At 45.9% G+C, this 14,714-nt stretch overlaps 4 protein-coding genes and 2 pseudogenes across 4 annotated transcripts; 2 read left to right on the top strand and 4 right to left on the bottom strand.

The window, feature by feature from the left end:
- Window positions 1–99: 99 nt before the first annotated feature.
- On the top strand, window positions 100–963 carry LOC135671583 (probable CCR4-associated factor 1 homolog 11). The gene has a single exon (XM_065179789.1). It carries the CDS (start codon window positions 100–102, stop codon window positions 961–963), a length of 864 nt encoding a protein of 287 aa, XP_065035861.1.
- Window positions 964–1,255: 292 nt separating this feature from the next.
- On the bottom strand, window positions 1,256–7,086 carry LOC135671596 (myb family transcription factor PHL11-like; annotated as a pseudogene).
- On the bottom strand, window positions 4,289–7,118 carry LOC135671582 (uncharacterized). Its single transcript, XM_065179788.1, has 2 exons — window positions 6,831–7,118; window positions 4,289–4,444 (listed from the first exon to the last, which is right to left on the bottom strand). The coding sequence occupies exons 1-2, from the start codon at window positions 7,116–7,118 to the stop codon at window positions 4,289–4,291; spliced, it is 444 nt and encodes a 147-aa protein (XP_065035860.1).
- LOC135671595 (myb family transcription factor PHL11-like) lies at window positions 6,394–14,477 on the bottom strand (annotated as a pseudogene).
- LOC135671581 (probable CCR4-associated factor 1 homolog 11) lies at window positions 7,491–8,354 on the top strand. The gene has a single exon (XM_065179787.1). It carries the CDS (start codon window positions 7,491–7,493, stop codon window positions 8,352–8,354), a length of 864 nt encoding a protein of 287 aa, XP_065035859.1.
- On the bottom strand, window positions 11,680–14,509 carry LOC135671580 (uncharacterized). The gene is made up of 2 exons (XM_065179786.1): window positions 14,222–14,509; window positions 11,680–11,835 (listed from the first exon to the last, which is right to left on the bottom strand). The coding sequence occupies exons 1-2, from the start codon at window positions 14,507–14,509 to the stop codon at window positions 11,680–11,682; spliced, it is 444 nt and encodes a 147-aa protein (XP_065035858.1).
- Between the last annotated feature and the right edge of the window lie 205 nt (window positions 14,510–14,714).

Below are 14,714 nucleotides of genomic sequence, written 5' to 3'. Positions count from 1 at the left end.
TCTGCCTGTTATATAAGGACGTGACCTTTGGACTTGTCACGCATCACTCCTCTCCGACACTCTTCTTCGCTCCACACTGTTGTATCGTCGCGTGGAAAGATGTCTTCGCAACGAGGAGGAGGAGGAGGAGGGCGGCAACATTTGGTGGTGCGCTCGGTTTGGGCGTGGAACTTGGAGTACGAGTTCTCCATCATTGCTTCCCTCGTGGATCGCTTCTCTTACGTCGCCTTCGACACGGAGTTTCCCGGCTTCCTCTACAGAACTCGGAGGCCACACCGTCTTCTCCCGCCCAGCCTGCGCTACGCCTTCCTCAAGGCCAACGTCGACAAGATGGAGCTCGTCCAACTCGGCCTCACCCTCTTCGACGCCTTCGGCGACCTCCCCTCCATCGGCACCGGCGGCAGGGTCGGGTACGCGTGGGAGTTCAACTTCCGCGAATTCGATGTCCGACGCGACCTCCACGCGCCGGACTCCGTCGACCTGCTCCGCTCCAGTGGCATCGACTTCGACCGGCTCCCCCTCTACGGCATTGACTCCGGCCAGTTCGCCGCCCACCTCTATCGTTCCGGCCTCGTCGCTCATTGCCGTTTCTGCCGCCCGCACTCCACTCGATGGATCGCCTTTCACAGCTGCTACGACTTCGCCTATCTCATCAAGGTGCTGGGGTTCGGCCGGCCTCTGCCCGACACCCTGGAAGAGTTCCTCGGCCTGGTGAACTTGCTCTTCGGAGAGACTGTGGATCTCAAGCACATTATGCGCGGCTGCAAGGGTCTCTCCGGCGGGCTGGAGAGAGTGGCGAGTACCCTCGGGGTGCCACGCCAAGCTGGGAAGTCGCATCAAGCTGGATCAGATAGCTTGGTGACCTGCCAAGTCTATCTGAAGATGAAGCGGAGGTTCTTCGACGACCAAGACGCCAAGGTGGCCTGCCATCGCGGCATCATCTACGGCCTACAAGCCTGCTGAATTCCTCCTTCGTTCTTGGAGTTTGTCAACGCAGCGCAGTGAAGGTGGTCGATTCTCAAAGCAAGTCAACTCAAATATGATCTTTCTCTTTTTCTTTGTGCACAAATGTCGAATGTTTCAACGTAAATAATATACAAATCAAGTCGTCTGTCAAATTCGGATGTGAAAATTGATTGCTGCTTGTGATGTATGGTAAGAATCCGAAGATTGTTGGATATGCACCACATCGATCTGTGCTCTGTTATTTTCTTGGATAAACTGATAGCTTTCAAATTGGGCAAACAACATGATATGTTGATGGCCGAAGAGAGGAAGTTCCCGTACAAGGGGGAGTTGTTTCGTCCACGATCAAATCATTCAACAAACCGCAGTATAAAGATTTACGCTGTAGGAAAGAAACATAGACTCGATATCAACTCGATGCGCACAATGACAGCATCGGATGTGTCTGCAAGTGCAGAATCGACACTCAAAGCTGGTTTACAACCCCTGCGTTTGGATTCTGAGATCCAAGTCGTTTCCTCTTGATCCACCAACCATCTCACCTCTGCTTCCTTTCACATTCAAATCCAGCAGAAGAAGAGAACTGTCCTCGGCCTCATCTCTACCTTCCTGATAAAGTTGAAACCCTCAATCGTTCCTCTTCTTGATGTTTTCCTCTGACCGCACTAATCTCAGCTCCGAGTGCTTCTCTTCGCAAACCCGACCGACGTTCTCCGTCAAGCCTGATAGTGGCAGGTCGAAATCCGTAAGCTGGGCTCTGGTGGCTTCCAAACTGCCTGACGAGCCATTCATGTCGAAACAAAGATCTTCTGAGCTTTCTCCAGCATTGCTTGCAAGTACTTCCTCTGAGCCTTTATACTCGTTTGCAATTTCTTCTGTGCCTGGTAAAGAAATCTCGCGAATGTTACAAGGAGTAGGGCCTTTGTTTGCCACACACCAATAGGCTTACCTCCCGCTGCTCTTGCAGTTTCCTCTGCACTTCGATCTGATAGCATAATGCCTCTCCAAGAGGCATTTCTCTGCATGGTTTGTGAAACATCGGATGACGGATATAAATTGGAGAGCATAAATCAAAGTCTGGAGTTCACGGGATTACTAAATTACAAAAACTACATCAAGTGCACAAACATTCCAATCTATACCGTTTAATAAGAATCACAGACTAACCATTACTGCTAAGATTCTTAAGCTTCGCAAAACTTCCCTAGCTTGTTCGAAGCTATTAAATCCTTTGTAGTATCTTGAGTCAAGAAGCTTTTCTCCGCGATTTATTTTTATTTTCTTTAGCACAGTCCTATTTATTTACAGAACTCATCGATGTTTTGTATGCAACGTCACATCCCGGATTTATAAAAAAAATAAAAATATCAATAATTTATTATCCATTATTTATATAATAAACTTCCTCTTTTTCTTTTTTTTTTCTTCATCCTTTAATTCAAATCCTTGTTTTTACAATAATAAATATTCTATTAATTAGAAAAAGGACCACAGCTTCTTGGTAAGTCATAAGGAAGCTTCAGATTTATTACAAAGTAGTAAATTACTCTGAAAATAAATATTAGATAAACTGATTTATTATTAAATCCTTTATAGTATCTCGAGTTATTGATGTTTAGTAGTATTTCGAGTCATTGCAGAACTCATTGATGTTTTACATGCAGCACATGATATTTGTTAACGCTTTGCAATTTCTTGTATAAAGTTTAAATTTTATATGCAACGATACGTAAAAGTAGAGTTTGTGCCATACACATATCCGACACCGAATGTTCTAGAGACGTCACTGCTGGTGGTAGAGGAACAATTAGTCTTGGTTGAATTGCTTCCTGCATGAGGAATAAAAAGCAGGCATGAACGCTCAATTCTAAGTAATGTATGTACTCTCTCAGTTTATGGTGGCCTGCCTTGACCTACCATTTTTCTTTGCTTCCTGGCCTGTCTCCCTTCTGGTTTGCTTTCCAGGTCTGTACTTCTACAGACAGATAAAGCAAGATCAGAATAGAAGCAATAGACCATAGAAGGAGGGACAAAGAGATGTGACCTGAAGATGACTCTTGAGATGGTAAAACATCAACCCCTTCATGCCCATCAAGCTTAGCACCGACTTTGGAATCTCTTCTCCCAATTGATCACCGAATTATAATTAACGATCACAATTCGATCGTAATTGACTCAGATCTACAATTCAGAAATACGAAGCTTCAGCAAGGTGAGTGGAAGGCACCATGGCCTTCGTGGGAGCCAATCAATCATGTGAGGTTGCAATCAAGGTTTAGAGATGTTGAGCTAACTAACACTACTTCAAGTCAAAAATTAAAAGGATTAGAGCAAAGATGATGGGCTATGGATTTCCTGAGTAATTAATCCTTGTGAAGAGTCATTTCCACACACTGCCAATTTTTTGTACAGAACTTGCAAATAAATTGAAGATATCAAATTTACTCGTCACCGAAAGTATGTCAAGTAAGGTGCTCATGAATTCGAACGCCATCTTAACCTGCAAGATCTACGCAAATTGGGAAGAAGAGACCATCGATTTGTAGTGACCAAACTTGAAGTTCGAAGGACCACCTACATCAAAAGAGAACAAGATTCTTCGACTCTCCACTCGTCCAGACCATTCCGTAAGTTCAACATACGGTACAACGATGAGAAGTTCATGAGAAAACTGATTTGAAAATGTGAGAACATTTCCGTCACCCACTGCAAAAGCATGCTTCAGATATAATGATGAAACAAAGAATAAAGATGTGCAACATTTGCTAACAAAAAACACCTTATAGATCAACACATAATGTCCCAGAAAACAACACATAAAGTTACCAATAAAATGTTAGAGCTTCAACACTAGAGCTGCCCTTACATGATTGTTGTCTTTCGTATCTGAGTCCTATTCTTCATCCTCATCTTGTACATCATTTTTCAAACAGAAGGTGATCAAGGGAAACATTAAGACTTTTAATGTTTTGATGAGTCCTCATCAGCAGCTGCTTCACCTCTTCTCTTTTCCTTAGTGTCCGTGCCTTCTTCATCGACATTAGCTGACTCTTCAAGGATGGAGACTCCATTGTTTTCTTTAATATTATCCGTTGAAACCGAGTCACCAACCTCCTTGATCGTAGTAGATTTATCATCTTTGGCCATAGGCTGTTTGCACTCAACGAGAAGGGCACAGACTTCCTCGATGCTCACAAGGTCAATAGGTGTTTGCTAGGCCTTTGTCGTGGCGGTGAGGCTTGCACCCTTTTTAATGAGATACTCAATGAGCTCTGGATGAGATCCTTGGACGGCATAGTGCAGAGGGGTCAAACCTTTCAAGTTAGCAGGCCTTGACAGAGACATCAGAGGATAATAGGATCCTAATTATCTCTAGATGACCTTTCTGAGCAGCAAAATGGATCGCGGCTGTATCACCCATAGCAGCAGCAGCTCCAATGTCGGCGTTATTCTTGCAGAGAAATCTTGCTACCTCTGTCTGCCCAAACCAAGCAGCCAGATGAAGACTCAATTTCATATTATTCGTGTCAAGGTAGCAACATTAGATTACCAAACAAAAGATTTATCAATAGATTCGTTTGTTCCACTTTTTTACAAAATAAAAAGAAAAGAAAAAATGTGCAATACATCCGAGAATCAAATTTCAGAATTGATAGGGAGAAGCTTGGCACTACCAGATCCCCTCGCCACCTAAGCCAGCAACGCCACCAAAGCCAACTGTGGGGGCCCCCACCAACAACCTCCCAGTCGCCAGCAGGGATCTGCCCTGCCAATCCTAGCTTCCCAACGTGGTGTCACGGCCTTAGCTGGAATTGCCTAAGGCGTGAGGCACCCTTGCGGCCAAGACGCGAACTTAGCTTGCGTTGCATAAGACGCGTTTCGCCCTTGCGATATTGTTCCGCAAAGATCAGCCCACTTACAACCTCTCGCAGGTCCCGAAGGACCTGTAAAAGAGAAAGTTGATTAGTTCGAAAGAACGAGCAACGGACAAGTCCCGAATTCTCGTGAAAAAGGAAAGCTTTACAAGCAATTCAGCGAGCACCTTGTGTAAACAAGAGAAAAGAGGGAGTGGGGGAAAACAAGGGCTTTAGAAGGTTGAACGAGCAGCTGCAAGCCCACAAACAGCTGCTCACCGAGTCCCGGGCCCGACAACAAGTTCCCGTCAAGGCAACGTGCGAACTTGCGAATGTGTGTTCAACGCCCGGTACTATATCGAAGCCCCATCCACCCCTGTGCCACCCGGGGGGTTCAAAGGGGCTGAGATGGCTGACGTTTTAGTGAGCGGAGGCAGATTCCAAAAATCAACCCGCGGCACACGAAAACGGAGCTATTTTGGGTTGTTTTGCTCGGTTCGGTGAGCGGTCGCTATGTAACACTGCAGCTTGTTCGAACTTACATTTTTACAAGCAAAATGACTCAAAACCAAGGCAAAACAGGCTGCCAAGTAACTGTACATGTAGATGAGAGCGACGAACGGTTTGTTCAACGGAGTTGTTGCGGGCGCGCGACGACCGTTCGTGACAGTGGGCACATAAGACCCACTCCTTACTAATGCCGCAGCTAAAGAAACCATGCCCCGCATTAATGGTTGGCAGCATGCCCCAGCTTCCCCAACCGCCTCCTGGCTGACATCTCAACAGAAGCCATGCCTGTGCATTAATGACTAGCAGTATGCCCCTGCTTCCCCAGTAGCCTCCTGGCTGACATATCAACAAAAGCCATGCTTCAGTATTAATGATTGATAGCATGGCCCGATTTCACTAGCCTTCCCCTCCGGACGACCGATGGAGGGCCCACTCCTTGCCTAACCCAAAGCGACAGGGGAGTCAACCCAAAGGCATCCCAACGGTCCGCACCAGCAAGCCGTCCTTATTAATGCCCCCCCCCATACATAGTAAGAGGGGCCTGGCTAACACACGTCTAGATTGCTCGATGCCTAGGTAAAAAATCCAAGCCCCAGACCAAGACAAAAGGAGGCAGGCAAAAACCCTCTATTCTCTCATTTACACTACTCACACTATTGTCTTCCTCCCCCTCCATCAGTCCATCTTTCGCTAACTTAAGCATCGAAGGGGTTGACCTGGGACACCCTCGGCACAAGCCTATTGTGCAAGGTCATCAGCGTAGCATGAAGGCGTGACTAGAAGGCAAGCCAGCAGAAGAGACCTACACTTTTGGCAGATAACTAATCAGGCCGACTCACCGATCGACGGTCTTTGTGTGTTAACAAGAAATATCCAAAAGTTGAGTTTGTACCCTATGACTTGCAAATTTCTTAGATGTCAACAAATTTAGTATAAGAAACTATGATATATCCTCTTTCCCACCACATAGAGGTTGGAGATATGGAATAATTTTTGTTAATTTACTTACCCAAGATTGAGATCTCGAAAAGTAAAGCACTTCTTGGATGTTTAAAAATTCTAATACCCAAAAAAACATAACATACATTGACAGAAAAGAGATGTTTAAATTGTCGACAGCAACAATTTCTCAGCTTCGTAATGAACATTTCCTATATTAAATCTAAGTATCGAAGCAACACAATTCCACCCACAAGTTATGTGGAAGTTCTTATACCGAAGAGTGTCAGTGTGGATGAATCGGCATGTATCATTTCTGCAAATCATTGCCACAGTCATCCTCCATCGATAGATAGTTTCATCATCTATATCCTTTTCTTCATTCTCTTTTCAAAGGAATCGAGTTGATATTTAAGACCTAAGACTCAGAAGGGCCAGCTAGTCACAAATAATGCACCAAATCAGACAGCAATCCGAATCCTAGCAAAGGAATTTAAATGAACCAGCCAAGTAGGTTAAAGCTCAAAAACCCTAAGGGAACCTTAAAACTCAGTGCCAAACTCTCGGCGGCGCAATAAGCTGCTCGCTCGACAGATTCTGAACCAAGCGAAGAGCCCACCACATGATAACGACAACAAAAGCGAAGATTGAGGAAAGGAGAACAAGGGAGAAAGGATACGGTGTCCGGGAATGGCGATCTCGAGTATTGACGGCGAGGGGATTAGCGTTGCAGATGGACTCGACCGTGGTGAGGTCCCCGTTCCTCGCGGCGGCGTGGAGATCGGAAGATTCGCTGCCCCCCTTCGGTAATCGGTTCTTCCTCCTCGATGCCGCTCCGGGGTCTCCCATCTCCGCGGGGTGTGCCGTCGTGGAGCTTCAAGCGACGAAGGCAGCGGTAATACATAGTTGATTGAAGGCCGAGACGGTAGCAGGATGGGCCGAGTTAAGGCCCACAAATGTGGAGACGTACTTCGAACGAAGATACCTTGGATCGTTAGAATCGGACTAGGATTCCGAGAGACATTGGATCGAGCTGGGGCTTAACACCCGCATCTTTCCTTCTTGGATTAGGATTATAGCTCGATTCGGATAGGATTCCGAATCGAACTGGGGTTCGGACACTCTGCCTGTTATATAAGGACGTGACCTTTGGACTTGTCACGCATCACTCCTCTCCGACACTCTTCTTCGCTCCACACTGTTGTATCGTCGCGTGGAAAGATGTCTTCGCAACGAGGAGGAGGAGGAGGAGGGCGGCAACATTTGGTGGTGCGCTCGGTTTGGGCGTGGAACTTGGAGTACGAGTTCTCCATCATTGCTTCCCTCGTGGATCGCTTCTCTTACGTCGCCTTCGACACGGAGTTTCCCGGCTTCCTCTACAGAACTCGGAGGCCACACCGTCTTCTCCCGCCCAGCCTGCGCTACGCCTTCCTCAAGGCCAACGTCGACAAGATGGAGCTCGTCCAACTCGGCCTCACCCTCTTCGACGCCTTCGGCGACCTCCCCTCCATCGGCACCGGCGGCAGGGTCGGGTACGCGTGGGAGTTCAACTTCCGCGAATTCGATGTCCGACGCGACCTCCACGCGCCGGACTCCGTCGACCTGCTCCGCTCCAGTGGCATCGACTTCGACCGGCTCCCCCTCTACGGCATTGACTCCGGCCAGTTCGCCGCCCACCTCTATCGTTCCGGCCTCGTCGCTCATTGCCGTTTCTGCCGCCCGCACTCCACTCGATGGATCGCCTTTCACAGCTGCTACGACTTCGCCTATCTCATCAAGGTGCTGGGGTTCGGCCGGCCTCTGCCCGACACCCTGGAAGAGTTCCTCGGCCTGGTGAACTTGCTCTTCGGAGAGACTGTGGATCTCAAGCACATTATGCGCGGCTGCAAGGGTCTCTCCGGCGGGCTGGAGAGAGTGGCGAGTACCCTCGGGATGCCACGCCAAGCTGGGAAGTCGCATCAAGCTGGATCAGATAGCTTGGTGACCTGCCAAGTCTATCTGAAGATGAAGCGGAGGTTCTTCGACGACCAAGACGCCAAGGTGGCCTGCCATCGCGGCATCATCTACGGCCTACAAGCCTGCTGAATTCCTCCTTCGTTCTTGGAGTTTGTCAACGCAGCGCAGTGAAGGTGGTCGATTCTCAAAGCAAGTCAACTCAAATATGATCTTTCTCTTTTTCTTTGTGCACAAATGTCGAATGTTTCAACGTAAATAATATACAAATCAAGTCGTCTGTCAAATTCGGATGTGAAAATTGATTGCTGCTTGTGATGTATGGTAAGAATCCGAAGATTGTTGGATATGCACCACATCGATCTGTGCTCTGTTATTTTCTTGGATAAACTGATAGCTTTCAAATTGGGCAAACAACATGATATGTTGATGGCCGAAGAGAGGAAGTTCCCGTACAAGGGGGAGTTGTTTCGTCCACGATCAAATCATTCAACAAACCGCAGTATAAAGATTTACGCTGTAGGAAAGAAACATAGACTCGATATCAACTCGATGCGCACAATGACAGCATCGGATGTGTCTGCAAGTGCAGAATCGACACTCAAAGCTGGTTTACAACCCCTGCGTTTGGATTCTGAGATCCAAGTCGTTTCCTCTTGATCCACCAACCATCTCACCTCTGCTTCCTTTCACATTCAAATCCAGCAGAAGAAGAGAACTGTCCTCGGCCTCATCTCTACCTTCCTGATAAAGTTGAAACCCTCAATCGTTCCTCTTCTTGATGTTTTCCTCTGACCGCACTAATCTCAGCTCCGAGTGCTTCTCTTCGCAAACCCGACCGACGTTCTCCGTCAAGCCTGATAGTGGCAGGTCGAAATCCGTAAGCTGGGCTCTGGTGGCTTCCAAACTGCCTGACGAGCCATTCATGTCGAAACAAAGATCTTCTGAGCTTTCTCCAGCATTGCTTGCAAGTACTTCCTCTGAGCCTTTATACTCGTTTGCAATTTCTTCTGTGCCTGGTAAAGAAATCTCGCGAATGTTACAAGGAGTAGGGCCTTTGTTTGCCACACACCAATAGGCTTACCTCCCGCTGCTCTTGCAGTTTCCTCTGCACTTCGATCTGATAGCATAATGCCTCTCCAAGAGGCATTTCTCTGCATGGTTTGTGAAACATCGGATGACGGATATAAATTGGAGAGCATAAATCAAAGTCTGGAGTTCACGGGATTACTAAATTACAAAAACTACATCAAGTGCACAAACATTCCAATCTATACCGTTTAATAAGAATCACAGACTAACCATTACTGCTAAGATTCTTAAGCTTCGCAAAACTTCCCTAGCTTGTTCGAAGCTATTAAATCCTTTGTAGTATCTTGAGTCAAGAAGCTTTTCTCCGCGATTTATTTTTATTTTCTTTAGCACAGTCCTATTTATTTACAGAACTCATCGATGTTTTGTATGCAACGTCACATCCCGGATTTATAAAAAAAATAAAAATATCAATAATTTATTATCCATTATTTATATAATAAACTTCCTCTTTTTCTTTTTTTTTTCTTCATCCTTTAATTCAAATCCTTGTTTTTACAATAATAAATATTCTATTAATTAGAAAAAGGACCACAGCTTCTTGGTAAGTCATAAGGAAGCTTCAGATTTATTACAAAGTAGTAAATTACTCTGAAAATAAATATTAGATAAACTGATTTATTATTAAATCCTTTATAGTATCTCGAGTTATTGATGTTTAGTAGTATTTCGAGTCATTGCAGAACTCATTGATGTTTTACATGCAGCACATGATATTTGTTAACGCTTTGCAATTTCTTGTATAAAGTTTAAATTTTATATGCAACGATACGTAAAAGTAGAGTTTGTGCCATACACATATCCGACACCGAATGTTCTAGAGACGTCACTGCTGGTGGTAGAGGAACAATTAGTCTTGGTTGAATTGCTTCCTGCATGAGGAATAAAAAGCAGGCATGAACGCTCAATTCTAAGTAATGTATGTACTCTCTCAGTTTATGGTGGCCTGCCTTGACCTACCATTTTTCTTTGCTTCCTGGCCTGTCTCCCTTCTGGTTTGCTTTCCAGGTCTGTACTTCTACAGACAGATAAAGCAAGATCAGAATAGAAGCAATAGACCATAGAAGGAGGGACAAAGAGATGTGACCTGAAGATGACTCTTGAGATGGTAAAACATCAACCCCTTCATGCCCATCAAGCTTAGCACCGACTTTGGAATCTCTTCTCCCAATTGATCACCGAATTATAATTAACGATCACAATTCGATCGTAATTGACTCAGATCTACAATTCAGAAATACGAAGCTTCAGCAAGGTGAGTGGAAGGCACCATGGCCTTCGTGGGAGCCAATCAATCATGTGAGGTTGCAATCAAGGTTTAGAGATGTTGAGCTAACTAACACTACTTCAAGTCAAAAATTAAAAGGATTAGAGCAAAGATGATGGGCTATGGATTTCCTGAGTAATTAATCCTTGTGAAGAGTCATTTCCACACACTGCCAATTTTTTGTACAGAACTTGCAAATAAATTGAAGATATCAAATTTACTCGTCACCGAAAGTATGTCAAGTAAGGTGCTCATGAATTCGAACGCCATCTTAACCTGCAAGATCTACGCAAATTGGGAAGAAGAGACCATCGATTTGTAGTGACCAAACTTGAAGTTCGAAGGACCACCTACATCAAAAGAGAACAAGATTCTTCGACTCTCCACTCGTCCAGACCATTCCGTAAGTTCAACATACGGTACAACGATGAGAAGTTCATGAGAAAACTGATTTGAAAATGTGAGAACATTTCCGTCACCCACTGCAAAAGCATGCTTCAGATATAATGATGAAACAAAGAATAAAGATGTGCAACATTTGCTAACAAAAAACACCTTATAGATCAACACATAATGTCCCAGAAAACAACACATAAAGTTACCAATAAAATGTTAGAGCTTCAACACTAGAGCTGCCCTTACATGATTGTTGTCTTTCGTATCTGAGTCCTATTCTTCATCCTCATCTTGTACATCATTTTTCAAACAGAAGGTGATCAAGGGAAACATTAAGACTTTTAATGTTTTGATGAGTCCTCATCAGCAGCTGCTTCACCTCTTCTCTTTTCCTTAGTGTCCGTGCCTTCTTCATCGACATTAGCTGACTCTTCAAGGATGGAGACTCCATTGTTTTCTTTAATATTATCCGTTGAAACCGAGTCACCAACCTCCTTGATCGTAGTAGATTTATCATCTTTGGCCATAGGCTGTTTGCACTCAACGAGAAGGGCACAGACTTCCTCGATGCTCACAAGGTCAATAGGTGTTTGCTAGGCCTTTGTCGTGGCGGTGAGGCTTGCACCCTTTTTAATGAGATACTCAATGAGCTCTGGATGAGATCCTTGGACGGCATAGTGCAGAGGGGTCAAACCTTTCAAGTTAGCAGGCCTTGACAGAGACATCAGAGGATAATAGGATCCTAATTATCTCTAGATGACCTTTCTGAGCAGCAAAATGGATCGCGGCTGTATCACCCATAGCAGCAGCAGCTCCAATGTCGGCGTTATTCTTGCAGAGAAATCTTGCTACCTCTGTCTGCCCAAACCAAGCAGCCAGATGAAGACTCAATTTCATATTATTCGTGTCAAGGTAGCAACATTAGATTACCAAACAAAAGATTTATCAATAGATTCGTTTGTTCCACTTTTTTACAAAATAAAAAGAAAAGAAAAAATGTGCAATACATCCGAGAATCAAATTTCAGAATTGATAGGGAGAAGCTTGGCACTACCAGATCCCCTCGCCACCTAAGCCAGCAACGCCACCAAAGCCAACTGTGGGGGCCCCCACCAACAACCTCCCAGTCGCCAGCAGGGATCTGCCCTGCCAATCCTAGCTTCCCAACGTGGTGTCACGGCCTTAGCTGGAATTGCCTAAGGCGTGAGGCACCCTTGCGGCCAAGACGCGAACTTAGCTTGCGTTGCATAAGACGCGTTTCGCCCTTGCGATATTGTTCCGCAAAGATCAGCCCACTTACAACCTCTCGCAGGTCCCGAAGGACCTGTAAAAGAGAAAGTTGATTAGTTCGAAAGAACGAGCAACGGACAAGTCCCGAATTCTCGTGAAAAAGGAAAGCTTTACAAGCAATTCAGCGAGCACCTTGTGTAAACAAGAGAAAAGAGGGAGTGGGGGAAAACAAGGGCTTTAGAAGGTTGAACGAGCAGCTGCAAGCCCACAAACAGCTGCTCACCGAGTCCCGGGCCCGACAACAAGTTCCCGTCAAGGCAACGTGCGAACTTGCGAATGTGTGTTCAACGCCCGGTACTATATCGAAGCCCCATCCACCCCTGTGCCACCCGGGGGGTTCAAAGGGGCTGAGATGGCTGACGTTTTAGTGAGCGGAGGCAGATTCCAAAAATCAACCCGCGGCACACGAAAACGGAGCTATTTTGGGTTGTTTTGCTCGGTTCGGTGAGCGGTCGCTATGTAACACTGCAGCTTGTTCGAACTTACATTTTTACAAGCAAAATGACTCAAAACCAAGGCAAAACAGGCTGCCAAGTAACTGTACATGTAGATGAGAGCGACGAACGGTTTGTTCAACGGAGTTGTTGCGGGCGCGCGACGACCGTTCGTGACAGTGGGCACATAAGACCCACTCCTTACTAATGCCGCAGCTAAAGAAACCATGCCCCGCATTAATGGTTGGCAGCATGCCCCAGCTTCCCCAACCGCCTCCTGGCTGACATCTCAACAGAAGCCATGCCTGTGCATTAATGACTAGCAGTATGCCCCTGCTTCCCCAGTAGCCTCCTGGCTGACATATCAACAAAAGCCATGCTTCAGTATTAATGATTGATAGCATGGCCCGATTTCACTAGCCTTCCCCTCCGGACGACCGATGGAGGGCCCACTCCTTGCCTAACCCAAAGCGACAGGGGAGTCAACCCAAAGGCGTCCCAACGGTCCGCACCAGCAAGCCGTCCTTATTAATGCCCCCCCCCATACATAGTAAGAGGGGCCTGGCTAACACACGTCTAGATTGCTCGATGCCTAGGTAAAAAATCCAAGCCCCAGACCAAGACAAAAGGAGGCAGGCAAAAACCCTCTATTCTCTCATTTACACTACTCACACTATTGTCTTCCTCCCCCTCCATCAGTCCATCTTTCGCTAACTTAAGCATCGAAGGGGTTGACCTGGGACACCCTCGGCACAAGCCTATTGTGCAAGGTCGTCAGCGTAGCATGAAGGCGTGACTAGAAGGCAAGCCAGCAGAAGAGACCTACACTTTTGGCAGATAACTAATCAGGCCGACTCACCGATCGACGGTCTTTGTGTGTTAACAAGAAATATCCAAAAGTTGAGTTTGTACCCTATGACTTGCAAATTTCTTAGATGTCAACAAATTTAGTATAAGAAACTATGATATATCCTCTTTCCCACCACATAGAGGTTGGAGATATGGAATAATTTTTGTTAATTTACTTACCCAAGATTGAGATCTCGAAAAGTAAAGCACTTCTTGGATGTTTAAAAATTCTAATACCCAAAAAAACATAACATACATTGACAGAAAAGAGATGTTTAAATTGTCGACAGCAACAATTTCTCAGCTTCGTAATGAACATTTCCTATATTAAATCTAAGTATCGAAGCAACACAATTCCACCCACAAGTTATGTGGAAGTTCTTATACCGAAGAGTGTCAGTGTGGATGAATCGGCATGTATCATTTCTGCAAATCATTGCCACAGTCATCCTCCATCGATAGATAGTTTCATCATCTATATCCTTTTCTTCATTCTCTTTTCAAAGGAATCGAGTTGATATTTAAGACCTAAGACTCAGAAGGGCCAGCTAGTCACAAATAATGCACCAAATCAGACAGCAATCCGAATCCTAGCAAAGGAATTTAAATGAACCAGCCAAGTAGGTTAAAGCTCAAAAACCCTAAGGGAACCTTAAAACTCAGTGCCAAACTCTCGGCGGCGCAATAAGCTGCTCGCTCGACAGATTCTGAACCAAGCGAAGAGCCCACCACATGATAACGACAACAAAAGCGAAGATTGAGGAAAGGAGAACAAGGGAGAAAGGATACGGTGTCCGGGAATGGCGATCTCGAGTATTGACGGCGAGGGGATTAGCGTTGCAGATGGACTCGACCGTGGTGAGGTCCCCGTTCCTCGCGGCGGCGTGGAGATCGGAAGATTCGCTGCCCCCCTTCGGTAATCGGTTCTTCCTCCTCGATGCCGCTCCGGGGTCTCCCATCTCCGCGGGGTGTGCCGTCGTGGAGCTTCAAGCGACGAAGGCAGCGGTAATACATAGTTGATTGAAGGCCGAGACGGTAGCAGGATGGGCCGAGTTAAGGCCCACAAATGTGGAGACGTACTTCGAACGAAGATACCTTGGATCGTTAGAATCGGACTAGGATTCCGAGAGACATTGGATCGAGCTGGGGCTTAACACCCGCATC

This window comes from Musa acuminata, unplaced genomic scaffold, assembly GCF_036884655.1.
Source record: "Musa acuminata AAA Group cultivar baxijiao unplaced genomic scaffold, Cavendish_Baxijiao_AAA HiC_scaffold_1142, whole genome shotgun sequence".
Taxonomy (NCBI): Eukaryota; Viridiplantae; Streptophyta; class Magnoliopsida; order Zingiberales; family Musaceae; genus Musa; species Musa acuminata.
This window is presented reverse-complemented; position numbering and strand designations above follow the sequence as displayed.